The 18,200-nt window shown below is 37.0% G+C and overlaps 1 protein-coding gene across 1 annotated transcript in view; it reads left to right on the forward strand.

Moving 5' to 3' along the window:
• Nucleotides 1-18,200, forward strand: part of PCDH15 (protocadherin related 15) — an 850,076-nt gene that overhangs the window by 679,746 nt on the left and 152,130 nt on the right. Inside the window, exons 22-23 of the mRNA XM_047824821.1 lie at nt 5,502-5,642; nt 7,574-7,686. Coding sequence (XP_047680777.1) covers nt 5,502-5,642; nt 7,574-7,686 — 254 coding nt within the window. The remainder of the gene's footprint in view (nt 1-5,501; nt 5,643-7,573; nt 7,687-18,200) is intronic.

Consider the following 18,200-nt stretch of genomic DNA (forward strand, 5'->3'; position numbering starts at 1 on the left):
TTTTATTATTAATTTTACTTTTTATGACTTCTTGAGAAACATGCTGTTGACCTGATTCATGTCATAAATGGCCCAGGGACAGTGTTAGGCATGTTGAGGCTGTCCCCAAAGCCAATTGCCTTTGCCTATCATATAGCCTGATTATTTAAGTATAAAGCAACAATTTTTTAAAGATTTTGGAAAGGAAAAAAAGAGAAAGGGAAGAAAGGAAGAAAAGAATAGAGAAAAAGTATGTTGGTGGGAGAAAAGAGGGCGGAGGGAGGGAAAGAAAATGAAAAGCCTTTTGAATATATTCAAAGGAAAAATCCAAATAATTTTAGGTATTTAGTTATTGTTGCATGTGATATCAAATAAAATGTGGTGCCTTGATACAATGTGATAGAGGGAAAAATTAAAATGTCTCTGGTGGGCTGATGATGCCATAGGAAAGCCACATTCTGTTTATGTGTGGTAAAATCATAGAACAAAAAGTTCATTGACATAGCTAACATATAACATTTATTTTCATATACATACAAATTTATCTGTAATGATTCTCTAGGAAGGGCCTGGTGTTCTGGATAGCAAAATCGTTTAGGCATGTGAGAGACAGCATCCCATAAAACCAGAACTTTTTCTCTTTTTATTTGATCAGTTAAAGCTGTACTTCAGAATGGACCATGAATGTGCCGGCTTTAGTCAAGAGCATGTGTGGTGTATAATGAACATACTTAAAGTTTCTTGGTCACTAATCTTGTGATTGCCCTCAGAATTTTGGTTATACTACGGACAGAATGGGTGCCGAATCTAACAGAAACCCTGAAATTTCATTCCTGAAACAGTTTGTGCTGTCATCTTGCTCTTTCTTCATTCATTCCTCACGGGATATGTGTTCCGGAATTTCCCTGGGTGGAGCCCTAAGGCAGGATTTACAAGGGCTTCTAATTCTAGAGCATTTTTCCCAAGTAACTTTGCTCAATTGTATCGCTATTCATTCTCATGTCAAAGTGTTCCTGTCGGATAGCATAGATGAATGTTAAGTTGGGTTAATGTGTAAGGACCTATGTTTTAGTATGAGCTGTGTTTCATCCAAGTAATAACACTGCAATGTACTATCTGAGGAAATGCTGGAAACTAGATAACTCTTAAAGACTTGATTTTCTTTTTATAAAATATGGTTACTACTCATGCTAACTCCTGAATTTCTTGTAAGTATAAACATGAGAATGCATGAAATGAACATTCTCTGATAATGTAGTAAAGTGCACAAATGAACAGCTGACAACTCCTGTCATTATCATTATTTTTTTTTATTTTGAGTATATTTGACACACAATGTCCTATTAGTTTCAGATGTACAGCATAGTAGTTAAACAACTCAAGACAGGGGCGCCTGGGTGTCTCAGTCAGTTAAGCATCCAATTTCGGCTCAGGTCATGATCTCACAGTCCGTGAGTTCGAGCCCCGCATCAGGCTCTGTGCTGACAGCTCAGAGCCTGGAGCCTGCTTCGGATTCTGTGTCTCCCTCTCTCTCTGACCCTCCCCCGTTCATGCTCTGTCTCTCTCTGTCTCAAAAATAAATAAACATTAAATTTTTTAAATAAATAAATAAAAATAAACAACTCAAGACATTATCTGTGCTTACAAGTGTACTTACTCTTTGTCACCGCACATCACTATCACAGTACCATTGGCCGTATTCCCTGTGCTGTGCCATTCATCCCTGTGACTTATTTATTCTATAATAGAAGCTTGTACCTCCCTGTCCCCTTCACCCATTTTTCCTATCTCCCCTCTGGCAACCATCTATTTATTCTCTGTGTTTATGGGTCTGATTCTGCTTTTTGTTTGTTTCTTTGTTTATTCATCTGTTTTGTTTTTGAGATTCCACATGTCAGTGAATCATATGGTGTTTGTCTTTCTTATTCTGACTTATTTCACTTAGGTTCAGCCATGTTGTTACAGATGGCAAGATCTCATCCTCTGCTATGGATGAACACTATTCCAGGATACATATGTAGCATGTATATAAATACAAATACAAATATAAATATAATACAAATATAAATATAAAGCATATGTATATTCTACCAATTGACGGGCACTTGAACTGCGTCCATATCTTAGCTATTGTAAATAATGCTTCAGTAAACATAGGGGTGTGTATATCTTTTGAATTAGTGTTTTTGTATTCTTTGGTAATTTCAATAGTGGAATTACTGGATCATAGGGTAATTTTACATTTAATTTATTTAATGTTTATTTATTTATTTTGAGAGGGGAGTGCAGAGAAGGACAGAGAGAGAGAGAATCCTAAGCAGGCTCTGAGCTGTGTGCCCAGAGCACAATGTGGAGCTCTGTCCCTCGAACTCTGAGATGGTGACTTGAGCCTAAACCAAGACTTGGACACTTAATCGATGGAGCCGCCCAGGCACCCCTGTAATTCTCTTTTCAATTATTTGAGGAACGTCCATACTGTCTTCTTGAGGGGCTCTACCAGTTCCATTCCCACCAACAGTACACGAGCGTCCCTTTTTCTCCATATTCTCACCAACACTTTTTGTTTCTTGTGTTTTTTTTTTTTTTGTTTTATTCTGACATGTGAGAGGTGATACCTCATTGTAGTTTTTATTTGCACTTCTGTGCTGATGAGTGATGTTGAACATATTTTCATGTGTCTTTTGTCCATCTGTGTGTCTTTGGCAAGTGTTTTTTCATGTCTTCTGCATATTTTTAGCTGGATTATTTGGTTTTTTGGCCTTAAGGTGTTTAACTTCTTTATATATTTTGGATACTAACCCTTTATCAGTTATGTATTTGCAGATGTCTTCTCCCATTCATTAGGTTATCTTTGAATTTTGTTGATTGTTTGCTTTGCTGTGCAGAGATTTTTATTTTGATATAGTCCCAATAGTTCATTTTTGGTTTTGTTTCCCTTGCCTGAGGAGACATAGTTGGAAAAATGTTGCTATAATGAATGTCAGAGAAATTAACTACCTGTGTTCTCGTCTAGGATTTTTATGGTTTCAGGTTTCACATTTAAATCTTTAATATATTTTGAATGTATTTTTATGAATGGCATAAGAAAGAAGTCTGGTTTCATTCATTTTCATGTTGTTTCTAGTTTTCCCAATATAATTTGTTGAAAACACTGTCTTTTCCCATTGCATACTCTTGCCTCCTTTGTTTAAGTTTAACTGATCATATAATTGTGGGTTTATTTCGGGCTCGGTTTGGTTCCATTCATCTGTTTGTCTGTTTTTGTGGCAGTATGGTCATGTTTTAATTACTTTGTGTAGTATATTTTGAAAGCTGGGATTGTACTACCTCCAGTTTTGTTTTTCTTTTTCAAGATAACTTTGGCTCTTTGGGGTATTTTCTGGTTCTATACAAATTTTATGATTGTTTGTTCTAGTTCTGTGAAAATATTGGTGGTATTTATATAGAGATTGCATGGAATTTTTTGATTGTTGGGTAGTATGGACCTTTTAACAATGTTTTATATTCCCAATCCTTGAGCATAGAATACCTTTCCATTTATTTGTGTTTTCTTCAGTTTCTTTCATTGGTATTTTATAGATTTTGAAATAAGGTCTTTCACTTCTTTGGTTAAGTTTATTCCTAGGTATTTTATGACTTTTGGTGCAATTGTAAATAGGATTGTTTTCTTTATCTCTTTTTATGCTACTTCATTATTAATATATAAAAATGCAATGAATTTCTGAATATTGATTTTGTATCCTGAGATCTTACTGAATTAATTTATCAGTTCTAGTAGTTTCTTTTTGTTGTTGTTGTTTTTTGTTTTGCTTGTTTTTGCTAGACTCTTTAGGATTCCATATATAGTATCATGTTGTCTGCAAATAATGGAAGTTTTACTTCTTTCTTACCAATTTGGATAACTCATTTCTTTTTCTTGTCTGATTGCCGTAGCTAGGATATCTAGTACTATGTTGAATAAATGTGGTGAGAGTGGGCATCCTTGTCTTGTTCCTGACCTTAGTAGGGGAAAAACTCTCGGTTTATAGTTTACATTTTTATATCTCAGAGATGGTTTATATATTTTAAGATAATTCAAATAGAATATAAGGAGAAGGTCAATTAAGTGTCCACTGCAGGAAACAAATTGATAGAGAAGACGAAAATGACCTATATTAAGCATGCTTTCATTGAGCTATTGGCAGGACTTGAGGACAGTTCAGTTGTGGAGTCTGAAAGAATGAGAAGGGTCAATGCCTTCCCTAGGGCTTTCAGAGAGACCAACTTGGTAAAAGGGTGGGGCCATTGACCTAGAGTGGATTACGTATATGTCTGGGAGAGGAAATCAATATGCTGGTTTGGGATATGTTGAGTTAAAAATAGAACATCTAAGTTGACTATTATATATATTACTTGGGAGTTTAAAGAATGAGTGTAGCCAGAATTTAATTTTTGGAGTTTTGAACAAATAGAAGTTGTTTAAAGGACTGGAAGAGATTGTAGAGTCTAAAAATAGAGGTAGAGAAGGTAGACATGCCCGTGACTGAAGCTTGGGAATGTTTTCATCCTAGGAATTTAGTGGTTCACATAGCATCTGTTTGGGTTTGAGGTCAAATCTACCACATGCCAGCTCTGTGTTCAAATTGTTTACTTCACCTCAAGGGCTGGCTTAAGCACTGAAAAGATTATACTGACACACCAGTGTCACTTACTATAATTCAAAAAAAGACCAACCTAAACCCTAATGTAAGTGAGAATGTCCAACAATCTTGACTATTTTTATTACAGTCTAAAAGTTTTATCAAATCTTAATTTATTTTTCTAAAAATTATTTAACTATCCCAACTTATCTTGGTCTATAACTGGGACAAGTCAACATCCTTTAACTCCCCATAAGCCTCAAGTTCATTAACTGAAAATTTTAAAAAATGGGTGGTAGAATATATATGTATCATCTTTACTATGCTTCTTGCACATAGTAACCATTCAACAAATGTTAGGCGTCATTATTTTACTATTATTACTACCACCGTCATTAGTAATGATATCCTAAAGGATTGTTAGTTACGAGGATTAATTTATCTATGACAAAACCTAGGTGTTAAACAGCACAGAGCAGATGGTACTTTCTGTCTCCTCCCCATCCGTACCTATCCTTCCACTTTACAAGTCTTCCAGATCTTCCGCATTTCATCATGCTCTGAGTGTCAGAGTTCAGAAAAGCACAATGAAAGAACATAATTTAGAATTGTCTTAGAAGTTAAACTATTAAGCACACATGGTGTTTCGGTTGGGTGAGATTCCTACAATTAAAGGAAAGTGGAAGAGAAGACGCTCAAGGCAGCCAGTAGTTTATTGTTTCACATAAATCGTTTTCAGTAACAGGTGGAGAGGCTGTGGCATTTCACACGTGGAAGTGTGATGGCTTAATATGATCTTTTACTTCTAAAAGGCCATGTGTTTTATAGATCAGTTTTGCATCATCGATACTCTTTGTTTTCATTTTGTGAAGAGTAAATTCATAATATATAATTTCATTCTAGGGATTACCTGCAAGTCGTGTGAGGTACAGAGTAGATGATGTCCAGTTTCCTTATCCTGCTAGTATTTTTGACGTAGAAGAAGATTCTGGAAGAGTAATAACTCGAGTCAATCTTAATGAAGAACCTACGACAATTTTTAAGGTCAGTGCAGTGTTTCCCTTGCATGGTCTGTTTGATATTTAACTTCTGAGAGTTCAGTTTAACAGATGGCTGTACAAAATAATTTAAATTACAAAATAATATATTTTTTAAGCACATAGATATTTAGAGAATCAGATAAGCAAAAGAAAAAAGTACACTTGATATTTCACATCTTGGAGATAACTAGAATTTACCGTTTTAATATCTCTCCTTATGATGACACTCCATGCAAATGCAAGTGCACACATAATGTGTTTTCAAATAATATGATCAAATAAAGGACACCTGGGTGGCTTAACCTCAGTCTGTTAAGCATCAGACTCTTGGTTTCTGCTCAGGTCACGATCTCATAGTTCATGGGATCAAGAATTGCATTGGGCTCTGGGCTGACAGCTCAGAGCCTGCTTGGGATTCTCTCTCTCTCCCTCTCTCGGCCACTTCCCCACCTTGCTCACACATGCACACACCCTCTCTCTCAAAATAAGTAAATAAACTTAACAAAATGAATAAATAAATAAAATAACATGATCCTATTATTCATACTGCTTTTTTAACTTCATAATATATTGCCCATGCCCATAAATACTGGTAGTGGTATTATTTTAATGGTTATATGATGTTCTATTGTATGAATCCACTATTATCATTTTGTCTAATACTTTGTTGTTGGATAATTAGGCTGTTTCTAATTTTTTGTCATGATAAAATTTGCTTTTGTGAACCTCTTTGTGCAATAACTTTTGCTGCTGACCCGATTTCTTTCCCTTAAATACCGAGATGCAGAATTGTTGGGTCAAGTTTGCATACCCATGATAAGCTATACTTCCAAAAAATTTGAAATAGTGCTACCCTTCACTATTACCATAAATAATCTATTTTATTAAATGTCTGAGCATTTCCCTCTTCTGTAATTACTTAGAATACTTTTTTCATTGTTAATAAAGCCTCTGACCCTGCAATGAGGAAATGCCCTCATCAGTTAACCTTGTGGGTGTCATGGGTACCATGCCTCACATAATCCTACCACTGTTGGGAGAAATTGTTCCATTTGTAAAATATTAACCCAAGGCTAAATCATGGGCTGCAGGATGATCCTTAGTTATGGCTTCATGGTCTAAGTTGAACTGGTTTAGATTAATAGCTGTACCTTCCAAAATTATACACATTCTGGACAAACACATAGTTTTGAAAATATTTAACATTTCCTAAATAGAAGAATTATTCTTGACATAAAATATGTTATCAAAAAATCAATTATAAATTATAGTAATAAGTATTATATAGTTGTTCCATCTTGAAATGAAAGCTTTTCTGCATTTTGCATCATTGGAACTGTTTCTACTATGCAGTGTGGACTTGGTTGTCTATATTTTTAAGAGAGTGTATATCTAAGTGTATTAAACTGGAAAGATTTCCAGTTTTATCCTCCAGAGTGAAGTATTTCTGCCCTATAATCTTGCAGACAATTAATTCCCTGGAAAAATTAATTTCTTTTTATAAGCAAGCTAATTAGCTTTTTGCTATCGATGTGACTGAATTTAACACTTTTTAAATAAGTGTTGGTGCTTATAATGGCACATGTTTTACTGTAGGCACCAGTGGGGTTGTGTAAGAGAAATCAGTTTAACCATTGGAGAGATGTCGCATTGTCTACCTGTTTTTACTGGCAGTGTTTTATCATAGAGTTAGTAACTCTTCTTCTTTGAGTTTTCTTGTCTAGGAAATGAACATAAAACATCTACCTGGTGGGACTGGTGTAAAGATTAAGTGAGAATATATGTAACATATCCTAGTACAGTGGTTACGACCTGGCAGACAGTGAGGACATGATCACTGCGCCCCCTCTGGGGCCAGGCAGTCCAAAGATTAAAATGATGCCTTCTTTTCTTCTTGTTAATAATCTTTAACATGAATTTGTATTACTTTTTAAGTTGGTGGTCGTCGCTTTTGATGATGGTGAGCCTGTGATGTCCAGCAGTGCCACGGTGAAGATTCTGGTCTTACATCCTGGAGAAATCCCACGCTTCACACAAGAGGAATATAGGTATTGATTTCCATCAGTTTTTGTGATATGTAAAGTTTTTTTTGTTTCGCTTCGTTAATGGCCTCTCAAAACTGCTGCGATAAGAATTGATCAATGAATGGTCCTTCCCATTCTAGTTTAAGTTTTTCTAAATTAACATAATATTACCCTTATTTTAAAAGCTGATATTTAGTTAACATGACAGTTTAGTCTATAAAAATATCAGCTTTCATAATGCTTTGATGAATAATGAATGCTTTAAAAATAATTAACACAGTCCTTGAAAAATACATTATATTTTGGGGTTTAAACTGCAACTATTTAATGATCCCAATGGTGAGAAGTAGGCATTTAGTTTCATGTTATTGCCAGAGACATAATTTGACATCTGTCTGAAATGATATTTCTCATATAACCAGTGAAAGAGAGAGGGAGAGAATGTATGTGTGTGTTTATGTGCATAATACATATTGCATATCATAATATAGAATTAGCATATATACTGTCTTAAGTCAGGATGCCATAATAAAATGCCACAGAAAGAAGGGCTCAAACAAATTTATTTCTCACTGTTCTAGAGGCTGGAAGTCTGAAGTCAGGGTACCAGCATGGTCAAACTCTGGTGAGAGCTCTTTTCCTGGCTCACATAGAGGAAAGTAAGAGAAAGCAAGCTAATCTCTGGTATTTGTAAGGGTGCTAATCCCAAGATTAGGGCCCCACCCTCTTGTTTCTAAAGGCCTTACCTTCAAGTACTATGCCATTGAGGGTTAAGGTTTTTTAGGAGGACAGTCCACAGTATGTGTGGATGGATGGCTAGATAGATAGATTAAGATAGATAGAAAGATAGATACATGGATAGATAGATACATATATAGATATTCTTAGGAAGTGAAGAATTGAAAAAAATAATACAACTAAATTTACTATATTTTATGTTTGCACATTACTGTAAGATTTATAATGCTTTCCTGACAATAGAGTACAACTTTCTTTCATGATACAGTTTAGTAGTTTGCTCTATTTAGAGACAAAGTCAACATTACATAATGATGCTAATTAGGACTCAAGAATAAGGAAGACTTCATATAATAGAATACTTTATCAGATTCTAAAATTTGTATTATTATTGCTTTGATTTATTACTTTCATAATTTCTAAGAACTACGTAAGAATTGTGAGTTAGGGCAAGGGCTGAGATACTGGAAGGCAGATGACATGTCTGGGAACATTTACCATGCTGGCCAAGTAGTGTTTTCCTTTATAAAAAGTTGCCTTTGCAATATTCAAGCAATAAATTAAAGTATATAATTTTACCAGAAAACTCTACATAACATATATGTAAATCACTGAGATGGAAACTATATTTAAAACTTGGGGCTCCTAGGTGACTCAGTCGGTTAAGCATCTGACTTCAGCTCAGGTCATGACCTCACAGTTTGTGGGTTTGAGCCCCACGTCGGGCTCTGTGCTATCAGCTCATAGCCTGGAGCCTGCTTCGGATGCTGTGTCTCCCTCTCTCTCTGCCCCCCCCTAATTATGCACACGCACACGCACGCACTCTCTCAAAAATAAATAACCATTAAAACTATTTTTTTTTTAATTTTTTTTTTAACGTTTATTTATTTTTGAGACAGAGAGAGACAGAGCATGAACGGGGGAGGGGCAGAGAGAGAGAGAGACACAGAATCGGAAACGGGCTCCAGGCTCCGAGCCGTCAGCCCAGAGCCCGACGCGGGGCTCGAACCCACGGACCGCGAGATCGTGACCTGAGCCGAAGTCGGCTGCTTAACCGACTGAGCCACCCAGGCGCCCCTAAAACTATTTTTTTAAAAAACTGCATTTAAACTGTTAAGAATTCTTGGTCAGTCTGTTTGAAACACCATTTTCTTCCTTATGTCCATCCTTACCAATTCCCCTTTTCTTTTGTTGTCATGGTAACCTGTGAACTCCAGTTCTTTGCCAAGGTGCATGTGGTTTTCTGCTTCTAGAGCCCTTCCTTGAACATGTTTATTGTGGTCATGTCAAGAACCCAAATGAATGTAAACTCACTTGTATTTCTCCCCAACTTACCTAGATTCAACGTTCATAAAAAATGTACTTACTATTTGGGATGGGTCCAAAAATCCTTCAGAGTTTCAGCCGAGCAAAATCCCAACCTGTGTTCTCCCAAAGTTCTCCTCCCATCTAGTCCATCCTTGGAACCCCAAAGAAGGCCGGAGTGATGATGCCTAATGCTGTCCTTTCGAATAGGCTCTGTAAATGGATCCCCCTTCTCTGGGTTTTCCTCTGCTGCTCATTCCTCTTAATAGCAGTATGCCTCCAGACTTCGGGAGCACATTGCTTGTTAACTCTGTTAGCCAAACATTGGGGCATGAATGCCAAGGTCGTAGGTCTCATCAGGGCATTGTTCATTTAGCTTTCTTTTTTTAATTACCTTATTCATGCCACTTTTTAAGAATAAAAATGTTTTGTTCAGTGAATAATTTACCATTCCCTACCTTCTTGGCATACAGCTACTAACTGCAAATAGATTCTATTAATAAAGTTGTTAACTTAGAGAAGAAAAAACCCACCAATTACTTGGTGCTAAAACTAAGAGGAGTGACATGAGCTTACAGGGAAGAATTTTTGCCCTTTCTGAAGAACATTTCTAACATTTGCAAATAGTGCCCTTGACTGTCCCAATTCGTGAGTTCCTCTGACACATAAGGGAGGTTTGGTAATCTTGTTGTATCCTACAGTTTATGAAGAAAGTCCTAAGAATCGATGTAATTGCCATAATGGATTCAGTAGGACTAGGGCACTGAATGGGATTGTATACTTTTTTTATCAGACACTTAGAAACCTTGGATAAGAATAAAGTTATATCAACAACCATTGGCAGAAGACACTACGTTTTGAATAAGACCAATAATTGAATTTAAATGTTTAAGTAACTTTACATATGATTTAAAGTGTAGAATGAACTATTAAAAAACAAACAAACAAACAAAAAAAGACCTAGGGCTGATCTTCATCAGTTCTCTCTCTGTGCTCTTGATTCCAAGTATATAGTGAGTCTGGATCCCTCCCAGTCTTTCCTTCTTCCTCCTGGGCACACAGCTAGACTCCACTTCCCAGCCTAGCTTGCTAAATTGAGCTGTAGGACTGAGTTCTGGCAAATAAAATGTGGAAAAGTATGGTCCGCACTGTTTCCTGGCCTTACTTAACCTTTTCCCCATAAGGACAGGCGAAATGGAGAAAACACCCAGAGACGCTTGGGAGCCATGTGTTGACAACTTTGAAATATAACAAGAAAGGAGCCTAGGTCTTTGAGTCACAGATAAGAAGAGGAATACTGAACTAGGAATGACATATGTTTACATATATTACATATGACTTTTTTTGGAAATCATTTATAGCCTTGGCCAGATGCACATAACTCCCAGAGATGCTAAACAATGTTATTAGACCTTTACTATCAGTATGATCCCTTGTGTTGGAATTGAATGGTGGAAGAGTATTTCACTTTGGCATAAAGATTATTTTGAACTAAAATCACTTAAAAAGTACCAGCTGCAGGAAGGACATTCTAATCTCCCTTTTACTTCCTAAACACAGGACCTATAAACTCTGATGTGAAGGATGCCCTCCCTGTACCAGGAGGAAAAATGTTCTTTAATGAGGAGTCAAAGCCAAGAGAGCTGATACAGACAGGACTTGTTAGAATAATTCACATCGCCCTCCGGGCTCCTTCTAGAGTTTAATTTTCCGCAATGACCTCTCCCTGTTCATCCTAATACAAAAGTATGTTGGTGTTGCCATTTCTCTGGATCTTCATTGCCTCGTGAGGGCTCTCCTGTCACTTAAAACTTATATAAATGTGTACGTTCGCTCCTACTAAAGTGACTTATGTGTGTTTCATACTTAGACCCAGCCAGAAAACCCTACAAAGATAGAGGTAAAATCCTACTTCCATTACAGAATTGGTCCTGGTGGAAAAACTTTTTCATGTGATCCAATTTGGGGGGGCATAAAAGGATAAGCAAGATTTGTGTCCCTGGTGGGGTGTGGGGAAAGCATGAGCACGGGTTGCAAAGGGAAAGCGGTGATCAGAGATGAGTAGCTTTGCCAGCTGAGATACATGCCGTGTTTACATGTCCTGCATGTCTTCATTCCCGTATTGGCTCTTGAATTGTTTAGGAATAACTAGTTTCAACAGATGTCTAGGTGGGAAGAAAGGCTCTAAAGATAAAACATTCATTCATTTTAGAATATTGAACTCCATTCTTTTTGTTAAATTATTTTAATGTTTATTTTTGAGAGAGAGAGAAAGAGAGAGAGACAGTGAGTGGGAGAGAGGCAGAGAGAGAGGGAGACACAGAATCCGAAGCAGGCTCCAGGCTCTGAGCTGTCAGCACAGCCTGATGCCGGGCTCGAACCCACGAACCATGAGATCGTGACCTGAGCTGAAGTCAGAAGCTTAACTGACTGAGCCACCCAGGTGCCCCTTGAACTCGATTCTTAAACTGACCCTCTCCCCTAATCCAATTATCTTGTTTTTGTAACAGTCATTAAATCTTGGATAATAAGATTAGTGAGGATAGTTTAGAGGGCTGTGAAAAGAAACCCTTAAATTACAACAACTTAAAGAACAACAACAACAACAACAACAACAAATGTGCTTAGGCTCACGTGACCATCTAAAGTGAGTGTTTCAGGTTGGCGATAACTCTTCATGCAGTTCTTCCGCACAGTCATCAGGGACCTGGGCCAATTTAGGATCTTCCATCCTTAACGTTATTTCAGAATTACTCCAGTCATTGCCATTTCTGTCCCTGGAAAGGGAAAGGGGGCAGAAGTCCACATCCAGATATTTCCTGAACCAAGCGAGGTAGGGCTTGCACATTTCACCTCAGCTCATGTTCCATCTCAGAAATCCAGGCAAATGTCCACAGCCAGCTCAGAAAGGGCAGACAACTTCTGTCCCTTGCTGGACACACGTACCTCAGTCCCACCTCTCTTACTGAGGGAAAAAGGAATATAGTGTTGGTGGAGAATTAGCACATTGAATGTGTAATTTTAGACAAGGTACGGATTTTTATTGCTATATCATCTTGATATGACTTGTTTTGCATTAAAAACATGTAAGATTGGGAACGTGAACCCATCATGGAATGGTACAGAGACATTCTTATTCCTCCACGTGTATTGGTAAAATAGATCACATTTTTCTTAAAGCACAAAAGAATGCATACTATTTTTTGTTTGAATTCAAAGAAAATCTCAGATGGACATTTTGGAATGTTTTAAATTATTTCTAGTGATTTCAGCACATCCAATGTTAATAGCACATATTCCAAACCAAACCTTTCTGGACTTCAAAGTAAAGTTTGGTTGTCTGATTACAGTTAATTACTCTCTCCCTGTTCTTGAGAACTGTAATAGTCCTGATCACAAGGAAAAAGAAAGCATTATGGCAGAGTGTAAGTGAGAGTCACGAACTATAAACTCCCTTTGTAGAGACTATCAAAGAGATTTGAGAGGAGACATTTACTATTTGCTGAAACATTTCCCAATGTAGCAGTTCTACATCGACAGAGACGCAAAATCCATTATTCTTTTTATGGCATTCAAAACATTTAAATATCCAGTTACTGGTAATTGCCTCCTTGCAGGAGTGCAAAAATAGACCTGTTGTTACCTCTTCTAAAATTATACAAGTAGGAACCAACAAATAACAAACATCATAGTAAATACCTTGGTATTTACCAAAGGAAAAGCTTCCTGGACTGCCTGCTAAGTTTCTGATAGCAGATAATTAGCAGGTTAGCTAACCAACATACAAGTAGCAGTATAACTAAATGTCAGCCCACCTCCCTTTCTCTTGTGTCTCTGTTCCCAATTCCTATTTAAAAACTTCCTCACTTTCTGCTAATGGTTCTTTGAAAACGAAATAATGAAGTTTGTAAAGTTTTTGAAAGAATTCTACAAAGACCACCCCGTATTAAGGGAAATAATTTAGCCTGTCGAGACTAGAAGAAAAAATTCTCACATTCTTTTCTTGTGTACAGTGTATAATATTGGGATGTTTTATATGTGCTAAGATTTAATTTTGTTTTTTCCTCAAATCCTGTGAACTGAAGTTATTCCCTAATGGGCTGCCTTGAAGTAATTTTTAAGGGTAGGAGACATCTCTTAATGAGAAAGCAATTTGCCCCATACAGATATGTGTGTGCTTTTATTATAATGGCCAGATTTACAGCACTTCTTAAACCAACTGTGCATTTATTTCTCTTTGGTCCCTATACGGTTATAGTACTTGAAACAGACTTACTTTGTTCACTCCATGGCCTTTTCCATGTCTCCTTGGGTCACTTAATTAGGTTCAATGGAGAATCGAAACATCATTTGCTTCTTCTCTTTGTCATTGAATAAACACTTATATTTTCCAGAAAACACTGAATTCTTCTCAAAATTTTAAACAGCATGGACCTCTTCAGGCTGTAAAACATTTCTTTCCAAAATTATAAACACGCATTCGTATTATTAGGGGCAAACACACAGCCAAAAATTTCAACATCGTAACAGATTTCCATTTCATGGGTCATTTCTGTTTTATGTGGTTCTTCCAGTTCATCTTTTTGACAAAGAAGGAGACGCCAGAAGCCAGAAATTTCGGTCTCTTAGAGTTCGTACCTCAAGTTATCATTTTTTATTCCTTCTTTTCCCTTTCCTTGAAACAAGTTCTTCTTTCCTTGAAACAATTTTTTTTAATCTTTATTTATTTTTTTTTCAATGTTTATTTATTTTTGGGACAGAGAGAGACAGAGCATGAACGGGGGAGGGGCAGAGAGAGAGGGACACACAGAATCGGAAACAGGCTCCAGGCTCTGAGCCATCAGCCCAGAGCCCGACGCGGGGCTCGAACTCCCGGACCGGGAGATCGTGACCTGACTGAAGTCGGACGCTTAACCGACTGCGCCACCCAGGCGCCCCAATCTTTATTTATTTTTCAGAGAGAGACAGAGTGTGAGTAGGGAAGGAGCAGAGAGAGAAGGACACACAGAATCCAAAGCAGGCTCCAGGCCCTGAGCTGTCAGCACAGAGCCCGACACGGGGCTCGAACCCACAAACTGTGAGATCATGACCTGAGCCAAAGTCTGACCTTCAACCAACTGAGCCACCCAGGTGCCCCAAAACAAATTTCTTAAAGAGTCAGTGGCACCTCTTAACCCTTTGTTGTTAAAACTCCTCTCTCTAAAATTATTTTTAAAAAAAAGGGGGGGGGGCGCCTGGGTGGCTCAGTCGGTTAAGCGGTCGACTTCGGCTCAGGTCATGATCTCGCGGTTTGTGAGTTCGAGCCCCATGTCGGGCTCTGTGCTGACAGCTCGGAGCCTAGAGCCTGCTTCAGATTCTGTGTCTCCCTCTCTCTGACCCTCCCCCGTTCATGGTCTGTCTCTCTCTGTGTCAAAAATAAATAAACGTTAAAAAAAATTATAAAAAAAAAAAACAACTCCTCTCTCTTGTCCCAAGTATCTCCAGATGGCTTCATTTTTTTCTTTTTGCAATGAATTAAATGCAAATACTAGCCCCTACCTTACATAAATAATCATTAGTTTTGAGTTATTACTATTCAAGTGATTGTCTCTATATCCTATGCAATATCGTTTCTTAATTTAAACCATTCTCCACAGATTGATTCTCATTGGAAGCAGAGAGAAATAGGTTAATCTTAATGAAAATTCTGTTTTTGAGGGCACGGCAGTAATGGGCAAAACTGCCCATAGGGATCACGTAGTCAGCCTGATAATTTAATAATTGCTTTTTCTGATATCCTTGCCACAAAGTCGTGAGGAACTCACCCTTTCAATCTTCACGTAATTGTGGATATTGGGAAGGTATTCCCTGTGGGGAGATTATTGTTATTATATTTGTTCCTTTAATTTTGTTCTATGCATTTCTCTCTGAGCCTTCATCAGTTTTAGCATCCGCTTCCTCTTTCAAGTAGTATGACTGTGTAGGGGAAGAAAATTAATTTTCCCTCTCCCCTTCCTAGTTCTTGACTGAGATTCCTGTAACAAAAGACAGATTAACAAAAGAAAAACAAGGAGAAGTCTATTAACATGCATACTTCATGTACACATGAGAGACACCCAGGAAAGATAAGTAACACAAACAGGTGGCTTTAAACTTCAGGATCCAATAGCATCTTAACAGGGGACGGGGAGGGGGGTAAAGGCCTCTCAGGGAAGAGTAACTGATTTTTAGGAAAGAGGGGTGGGCCCTGAAAGAATCGATTGCTGGTGTGTCCATCTTCACATGTCCTCTCCTGTGGCGACTCCATTTCCCTGGTCAGTGAAACTCCTGGGGAGGGGATCCATGACATTTGAGCTCCTGTTGGAGGATCTGTCTTTAGGCAGATAAGTGTAGCTCAGAGAAAAGCATCTCCTTGTATTTGCTATCATTTGAGTGCCTACAGCTCAAAATAATCCATAGGACAAAGTGGCATATTTTGGGGTGGCATGTCCTCTTGCCCCTTGTCTGAAACTGAGCTAAACTCCTCATTTAAGACAGGTGACTAATAATGCCCTCCTATCAATTATTAGCAGGTATCTTGACAGGGATCATTCTTCTTGGGAAAAAGAGTTCTGTATACTTGGCAATGTCTGCCATTAATGTGATAAAAAAAATTATATTAACCATGTGGTTGCTGACCTGAAATAAATGTTAATTACAGTTTCTTATACTAGTTTAGTGTATCTTACAACATATGACAAACTCTTCCTCCTCGTTATAATATTTACATAATGGCTAATTATAACCCTTAAGATTTTCTTTTTTGTCTCTACAAAAATCAATTTATAGTAAATCTATTCAATTTATTCTTCTTTATTTTAATATTTCTATATATTAATACTTATTGTATTATATATTAAGACTCTTTAGTAAACATTTTTTTAAATGTCTTTACTTTCCCTAGAATTGGATTTCTAAATGTCCATGGATATTTTAAATTTAATTTATATCTTCTGAAATACTAATACTCCCTCTTAAACTTTAGTGCCTGTGATCTCCTGTGTTAGTTTTGGTCCATCCCCTAGCAATTAAACATCCAGATGAGACTTAACAGGTTCTTTAGGGAAAATACTTTTGTGAGAGAAATGAGCAGAGAGCAGAGTAAACCTAGGGAACCTTCAAACCACATTCATTCTGACCTCGAGGGAAGAAGACAGAAGTTTGTGTAGAACATCCTAGGCTGGTGTACCACTGAAGTGGCCACTGTGTCATTTCAATACGTTCTGCATGATGATCAGGGATCCCTCAAACGATAGTCACAAGTTGGAGAAGTCCATTGTCTCCTAGGAAGGGACCCACCTTAGCATCTCCGCTTTTCTGAATCACAATCAGGAAGGGGCACCTAGGAAGCATGGCCTGCACGTAAACACAGCCGTGGACTTCAGGGCACAGCAATGGAACCTCGGTCAAGGGCGCCTCCTGTAACTGGAGATCTGTTGGGGCACTCTCATTGCTGCCACGTGGCCATATCTGATAAGAGGGTTTAGTCAATTATCTACTTGGCTCTTCTGGAAAATAGTCATAGTGTCATAGTCAGAAAGTACATTTTATGTTATCTTTTCATTTAATCCAGACAGAAGCATCAAAATCCTCATAGTAGTTCAAACACATATTACTTAAGAATAGATTGACTCCTATAGGTCAAGTGAGTTAGCATTCGAAGAATATTTGACCTTCATCCCAGGATGATGGACTAAACACACAGGGACTCACTTGTCCTCGGTTCTAGAGGTAAATATCATAGAAAGGTCAGCGCATCTGGAATAGATCATGGAGTCCAAATGTGAATATTGATTTTGAATGAAAAATGCAGTACCTTATACAATTTATCAAAAATTTTACCAAAGACAATTATTTACAAATTTTCCAAACAGATATGCTACAATATAGACATACCTTTGGTATTTATTTAAAATGGAAGTGTATCAACATTGATTATTAAACTCTGTGTGATTTAATGCCACATTTATATTCATTTTTAAGGATTCCTGTGTTTTAAAATGTAATTTCCATAAAAACAGAAATTCAAAATTTATATTTGCATGTATACCAAAGAGAAGAGGCAAATGTTCCTAAGGTATTTTTATTAACCTCTTGAAAAAGTTGATATTTGCTAACTCTTAGAAAAATATTGAGTCATATTTAATTTCCAGTGTTCTTCACATTTAATATATTAAGTCCAAAATAAGAATATTATGCATATAAATATCTTGACATCTTTCAAAAATTCAAATACCTTGAATAAAGAAAATAATCTTTTTGGTCTCCCTCATAAAGTAAAAGATTGATACTCTGCTGGTCAATTTGAATTAATCTTATAATAAATGGCAATGCAAAAATCTCATACCATTTATATTTAAAATAAGTTTCTCAAAAGGCTTTATATTAAAGAATAAAAAGAGTAGATTTTATGAAGAACTAAAAAGGATTAACAGTCTACCTCCTGATATGCAAAAAACAGAGAAAAAGTGTAATTT

The sequence above is a fragment of the Prionailurus viverrinus genome, chromosome D2, assembly GCF_022837055.1.
Source record: "Prionailurus viverrinus isolate Anna chromosome D2, UM_Priviv_1.0, whole genome shotgun sequence".
NCBI lineage: Eukaryota > Metazoa > Chordata > Mammalia > Carnivora > Felidae > Prionailurus > Prionailurus viverrinus.